Here is a 7,645-nt window from a genome sequence, read left to right on the forward strand (position 1 = left end):
TTCAAACTCCAAAATTATATATATATATGCACATAACATCTTTGTTATATATAATTATATAATATATACACACATACATATAAGTTTCGTGTATGTGTGTGTATATGTGTATATATATTTATCTGTGTATCTAGTTTCCTGCAGGAGAATATAAGCAGCTTACAATTAGGGATAATTTCCTTGAATCTTCTGTTCCTGGCACATAGAAAGTGCTTAATAAATATTTTATTTTTTTAAATTACAATATGAATCCTATTTTTGATTGATCAGCAGATGGTAAATGGTTTATAATTTATGTTTTATGCATCATTTTCATTTTTTTTATTTCAAAGTCAAATGTGTAGTTTTAAGTTTTAACTAAAATGACTCATTCTATACGACTTAATTTTGCTTGTTTTAAAAGAAATGTCCCAAATAAATGGATTTTGAAATCATACAAGCAGATGAGTCATAGAAACACTGACCTCTGACTCAACTTACCAAACTAAGTATTTAAGAAATTAGTTCCCATTAGGTCAATAACAAGTCATCCACATATAATATGAAGGATAATGGCAATAACAAATATTTAACTGTGACAGAATTATAATAATGGATATCATCAGGGAAACGTACAATCAAAAAAGAAGATACATTAGACATAGGATTAAAGTGAAAGATAGTTCAAGTATAACATTCATATAGTAGGCCCCCAGGATGCTAACTGAATCTCTGTGGTGAACTTTTGGGAAGATATGGACAAGAGTCCCCAAGGGTGAGACGCAATCTGTATCATTAGGGGGACTATCCACAATAATCATGCCACTTGACTACCCAAGTATTGATAATCACTCGTATCACTCATTCTTTACATTTTAAAAGACACTTTATAACAAAACTATGGGATATGTTGTATGTGTGTTATCTCCATTTTATAGATGCAGAAAATGAGACAGAGAGAGGGTGAGGGGTATATTCATATTTACCTAGCTAGTAAAAGTATTAAGAACAAGACTTGAAGCCCAATCTTTAGATTCCAAACTATAAATCATTTTGAAACAATGTATCCATCTCAAGAAAGTTAACTTGCACTAAAGTGACCTCTATTGGTTTGGGAATCACAAAACAGAAATCACAAATGATCAGTCTATACACTTAACCAGCAAGTGTCATCTAGCCTTAAAGCTGGAAAGAATGAATGGGAATGCATAGGGAGATTGGCTTAGACCCCAAAAACAATGTCATTAATTTTACTATTGGTAACACTGAAAAATCTTCCTACACAAAGATCCTTTTTTGGTGGAGGTGATATCAGTAGGATGAATTTAACCAATCCCAAGTATGTTTGCTATTAATTTCATCTTGCAATTTTTTTTCCTTCCAAATCAGAGTCCTTTAACTTGGCTTGATTTAGTGTATGTGCTCATTATTATGGTGAGAAATGGACACTTTCCACCCCCTCCCTTCTTCCTGGCCTCATTCTCATTCCCTACCACACACACTCCTGGGCAATAAAAGCAGTTGTCTCCAAGGATCCTTTCGTCCTGCCAAATAAAGCTCTTGGCAAGGGAGCACCTTCCATGACAGTTTGTATGCTGGTCCTTGGAAAATGGCATGCAATTCCAGTGCATGCCTTTTGTCAAACTATATGGGAAATACTAGTTAGTATAGTATAAGAATGTGAGAAATCAAGATAATGGGTTGAAGAATGAATGCTATTTCATGTCGCCACCAATAGACGAGATCAAATTTAACTCAATCTGAATATATACTCAGGGGAAAATATTTTGGACAGAAAACTGGTTTAGGATTAACTTCACAAACCATGAATGTCCATGTTACATTTGTGATTATGTGGCTAGGTAAAACTGCATAAAAATGTTATACTTAATAATGCAAATATAAATTAATAGATTTTGGACAGGGGTCTTTTTAGATTTAAAATGGGTAAGAAATGCTGAAACAACTACATTATTTTAAAATAAACAACACAGATACTCATTCTCAGGGGAGGGAGGGTCAATTTTATACACCTCTTATTTTAATTTCCCCCTATGTGAATCAGATGATTTGAAATGGGTTATTCTGAAGTGGTGGATGATTTTCTCTAAGATACTATATACCCTCAAAAAGAGCTAAATCTTGGAATGCTGTGTATTAGCACTAATTCAGATGCTGCAATATTCTTTTATGTAATGCAAATAAGGAGACCAATTCATGCTCATGGACCATTCACCATATCTGTTTTACAGTAGTTTCACACTACTTTGTTATTGCAAGAAGTAACTTGATTTGACTTAGGAGATCAAAATTGTCAACACTTGGCTCAAAATGAGGGTGCCAGAAGCATCAATATCTGGTAAGACTTACTCAGTGTTAGCCTGTAAATGGGACTGATCGAGAACTACCTACCGTTTTAAAGAGATCAGTAGACTCCTTTGTTCTCTCACCTAGGTTCAATTTAAAAGCAACTAGGACGAAGGCAAGGGGAAATATACCTGGGACACACACTTAAGTAACCTCTCACAACGTAGTAAAAAAATTCATTCCCATATCAGTCCTTTCCCCCTCCTAAAGAAGTTCATCTAATTCCATTTTATAAGAGCTAACAGGAAAAAAAAAAGTCAATTCAGTCTACTCTCAGTGACCACATTGTCATTATCAAGGGTCGCTCAGAGCTCCAGAGGCGGCACTGAGGGAGCCCTCCAAAGCAAGGAGTTGTAAAAGCAGATCAGCATGCATTCATGTTCTGAAAGGTGTGTCTGCGCCTGAGGCAAGTTGAATATTTCCAAGGACCACTACCGTCCAAAGTGAAAAACCTCGAAAAGGAGGAAAAGACCAGGTCAAGTCAGTACGTTACAATACCTTAAGAAGCCTGACAGATGGGAGAAAAGCGGCATGGCACAGCTTCCTAATGGTCCAGTTTAGTGGGCGATGAGCATCAGTTTGATTCATGACTCTTTCCCAATTCCACCAGGAAAAAAAGGAGCTGTCCACCTGCAAATGCCTAGAAGACCCAGGGTGCCCCACAATTCGGACATGCCAGGGTCATCTCGGCACACCTGCAGTCCTGTCAAGGCAGGGGCTTTCTGGAACTTGGAAGACTAGTGAAGGGGCTCTGCCTCAGCCCCCGATCCTCCTTAAGAAAGCAATCTCCTGGCTTGGAGCTGTGGTGCTCATGCATACCAAATGGGGCTGAATGGAAGCAGCCAGCCTGCTGCTGCTGCTGCTGCTGCTGCTGCTGCTGCCGCCAAGGAGGGGAGGGATGCACGGTTTTAAAGGAGAGGGACAGCCTGCACAGAAAAGCCTGCAGTAAAGGCAGCCCACCGGCTTGCGCTTGCACTGTCTCTCCTCCCGTCTCTTCAGAAGAAAGGCAGGTCAGACATGCTGGGGGAAGATGAGCCATTTGCTTGGCTCTCCTGGTTTGGCAGGGGAGAAGGAAGCCTCTGAAAGAGAGCATAAATAAAAGCCAGAGCTGGGGGGGACTTCCACTTTCTTTCACAATGCATCAGTGAGGAGCTATAAACCCGCACAGGGGGAGGGGCTAACACACCCATCCAGAAGGGATGGATCTCGCTGATAAGACCCGATAAATTCTCTCCCTCTCATTTAGCTGACACCATAAATTGAAAGCCATGCTAAAATAAAATTAAGTCTACTGCCCTGGCACGTCTCAGGATTTTTCGTTGCAACCATCAGCCCCCTTTGCTCTGACAATGATTTATTTTTATTTATTTTCTGGTAGATGAACTCACTTAGGAACCCGACTTACTCTTTTTATAAAAACTACAAGTGTATTTATATTCTCCTTAAGGTTAGCAATGAAAAAAAATGGTATTTACACTACAGCCACCTAATCTTACTCTCTAGAATGCTATTGGAGATCACCATTCTTTTTCAAAACTTTAACCCTTAGGATTTCTTGTAGGAGGTGGGCAACAAAGAATGGAGTTTCACTTAAGCTTTGCTCCCAACACTTTCTACCTCATCCTGCTTTTCTAATGAAGGTTTCATTGCTTGAGAAGTCAAGAGTATGTAGTAACTAAGCCTCCAGTTATGGGAGGATAATAAAAGAGGTTTTTTGGTCTAAAAGCTGAAATCAGTTTCTTTCCACAATAAGGAAGTTAGATAGCCACAAGGCTGATAGTAGTAAGATGCATTTTAAGCTTCCACCACTCATGGTTCTCCAGGACTTCCATGCTGATCATGTTTCCTTTTTATTTGGGGGCACTGTCTCAAAGGGAATAATCAGGAGAATTTTATACCCCAAGAGCTCTTTCATTTTTGCTTTTTCTGCTTTATGTCCCTCCCCATTATAAGCCTTCTCTATTCCTAATTATCTGGAAGAAAACTTTAATTGATTATTCCATGATTACTATCTATGCTTTAGGGAAGGGAATTAGCAAATATAACACTATACTGAAGTTATGCTATCATGCATATGTTATAAGGCATGTCCATTCCAGATTCCATGTGAGGTTTATTTCCAGAAGTGCCAGAGTCCTAGAGAACTCATTATAGGAGTGTTTTACACATACTAAAGTCCTGTGACAGGAACCTAGGGTTATCAGGATGGGGCAACTCCAGGGTGTTTGCTGCAACTAATTTGAAAATCCAGTCCACTTCAGAATTTAGCACTATGAGACAAATGTATCTTATCGGCTTCTGTTAATGAACTTTATTTGTTGTACTCGAATATATTCAGCCAATATTTGAAAGAACCCAATACATGGAAAAGAACTGACATATTGCTTATGGTATATGCTAAGAGTTCAAAAGTCCAGATTCAGGTGAAAGATCACTAACAGTCTAGCTCAGACCATTATATGCACCCCAGAGCTCTGCAATCTGCATAACAACTATCACAAAATATAAGATGGGAATGAAATCAAGTGAAACTCATTAAATCTAAAACTTCCTATGAGTGATCATAAACTGAAAAAAAAAAGCTTATAAAAGAATCGCCAAGGTTTCATAAAGATCATTATGATTATATAGATCATGTTATGCAGAATACAACAGTGTTTTTCAACTCTGGTGTAGCCAGGATTAGAAATACCCTCCCTTGGAACAGTGCCTTCAACAGGAGCAGCTGGCTCCCCCTTTTAGGACTCTTTCATGAAGCACTGGGAGGTAATTTGAATTACCCATCCCAAATGCCCCAGAGGAAGATAAAGGAAAGAAGGAAAACTGGGAAGAAAATGAGGGTATTCTTTTGTCTTAACTCTAAGAAGACTGCCAGTGTGAGGGGGAAATACATTGGCCCAGAAATCCCATAGAAGGTACCATCACAAGAGAATACAAATGGTACTGATTTACCATAACCTTGTATGGGGTTGAAGATGGGAGGCAAAGTAAAAAAGGAGTTTCCCTATAGCTTTAAAAGAACTTTGGTCTGAGATCCATACAAAATATTTTCAAAATAAAGGAGTTACTCTGGCCTAATGATTGAGTTTGAGGTACGTTTAACACAGTTGGGTAAAGTGAGTGGTAGTTCCAGTGGTCATTCCATATAGTCCAGTGGCAAGAACAAGGGGAAGAAGGATGCCATTCTTTGATAGAGGGCAGAATTGTAGACATCAGCAAAGCATGGGAGCCACCCAATATCAGTTCTGCTACTAGGGACTTGGGAATAGAGACTCAGAAGGCAGTCAGTAGTCCAGAAACTAAGCTACCAGGGGTGGAGCTGGAGTAGTTTATATCTACTCAAGAAAAGTAAAAAATGAGGATTTGAGAGAAATAATCACCCCTGTTAATGATTCTCTCTGGGAGCTGTGAAGACTTATAGGAGGCAGAGAGTAGACTGGATGGTCTACAATTCTGGACCTCCAGGCAGGCTCTGATTGTTAAAATGTTCCTACTTACATGAATCCTTGATTCTTACATGAATTGTTTTTCTTTAACCTTCTCCTATCTACAGACAAGCAGATGTCCTATCCATTCTCTGGCAGCCTCTGAAATAAGGCACTTAGAATTTATTATGATCCTAATGTTCCCCTAAAAAAGTTACAGCCCACTAGGAAACAGTTTCTATAATCTTGTCCCACACCTCTTTTTAAAACTGAATTTTTTGAGGGGTTAAATAAAACAGCTAGGCATTGTGAGAGAAATAAAAAGATTTATTTGTAGGGTACAGTGACAATAGCCAATTATTCAATAAAGATTTCTTAAGCACCTATCCTGGGCTAAGCACTGTGCTAAACCCTGAGAGAATCACTGTGCAATATTATTAGAGGAAGGTACATTTTAAGAATACCCAAAGACACAAGTTTGGCCTCGATGTTGCCACACTGAAGTTACATATGCTTTCTTTTGAAAACATTCTTCTTTCATTGAGTGATGACAGGCCCATCAGGTCCATAATCTCAAATACCCTGCTTTGGAAATGCTTTGGGATGCCCCTTAACTATAAAAGGGGCTACAGCAGGGAAGCCACAGAAATCAGCAAGGAAATTACATTGAGGCCAGGTGGCAGATAGCATGCAAAAGCCTATTACAGAAATAAAAGTGTTTGTTGCATGCAATAGTTACAAAGAAATCCTACATAAATCTTCCCAATTTATGCTAACGTGAATTCCAAATTCAGAGACATCTGGACATTCATTATGCAGATGTTTCCTCACTTTCTATATGTATAGAAGGCACAAAGTAGTGAAGAATTCGATAAGAGACTGACTGAAGCACTAGGGATTTACCCAGTGACACAATTTGTGGATGATTTCTTTCCTCTCAATACACCGTAATCTCAATAATAATGCTCAGCCAATTCTTGTGACCGCCCCTTATAAGCAGGATGTTCAGCAGCAACTGCTCCCTTTGGTAGGTATTTTATAGTAATTCTCTATTTTGCATAAATGCTATTTAAAGTCATGCTAATTGTGGTTCTTTTTATTATTTTTTTTCTTTTTGGAGGGGGGAAGGCAGGGAAATTGGGGTTAAGTGACTTGCCCAAGGTCACATAGCAAGTAAGTGTTAAGTGTTTGAGGCCGGATTTGAACTCAGGTCCTCCTGACTCCAGGGCTGGTGCTCTATACACTGTGCCACCTAGCCGCCCCTTGTGCTTCTTTACTTCAATCAAAATGAGTTAGGTATAGTTAAAAAAAAGAAAAAAAAACCCTTCAGAATCTAGTTCTGGCATGTAGCAGGTACTTAGCAAATGCTTGTTGATTTGACTTGTTTTACTTTGTGATTACATGTGATTTTCTGGCTTAATATTTTAGAATTTTGTTGTAGATGGGAATTAGAATTAGTTTATAATCTAAAATTAGGAAAACCTTGGTCTCTGTATCTGTGTAGTCACTTGAAGTTCTTCATTTATGATACTTTGTACAAAGTATGTAGGGTTTGGGGACCTTAGTCACCAAGAATAAATGGAAGAAAATTGAAACCTGTTAACACAAAGTTCCTTGTAATTTCTTCATCACCCTCTGTGTGCATATGTATGTATGTATGAATGGATGGATATGTGTTTATCTGTAAGTATAACCACTCCCAACAAGACTTAATTCTTCTGCATCTGAGTCCCAAATCTACTTCTCCTCTGATTTATGGGTTGTATCATCACTTTTCTCAGAACACTTTGATCTGTTTAGAAGCAGCTTGCTTTCACACTTCATCTGTCTACCTGCTCTGTGTTCTTGACTCCCCATCCCACAAAGCAGACAGC

The 7,645-nt window shown here is 38.5% G+C and overlaps 1 protein-coding gene across 1 annotated transcript in view; it reads right to left on the minus strand.

The window, feature by feature from the left end:
• The window catches only part of TRPM3 (transient receptor potential cation channel subfamily M member 3), a 732,143-nt gene extending 728,734 nt beyond the window's left edge, over window positions 1-3,409 (minus strand). Inside the window, 2 exon segments of the mRNA XM_069087002.1 lie at window positions 2,845-2,981; window positions 2,984-3,409. Coding sequence (XP_068943103.1) covers window positions 2,845-2,981; window positions 2,984-3,020 — 174 coding nt within the window. The 5' untranslated portion in view covers window positions 3,021-3,409.
• Between the last annotated feature and the right edge of the window lie 4,236 nt (window positions 3,410-7,645).

The sequence above is a fragment of the Petaurus breviceps genome, unplaced genomic scaffold (assembly GCF_028583685.1).
Source record: "Petaurus breviceps papuanus isolate PSGF00001 unplaced genomic scaffold, PetGlider_PUasm1.0 118, whole genome shotgun sequence".
Lineage (NCBI taxonomy): Eukaryota > Metazoa > Chordata > Mammalia > Diprotodontia > Petauridae > Petaurus > Petaurus breviceps.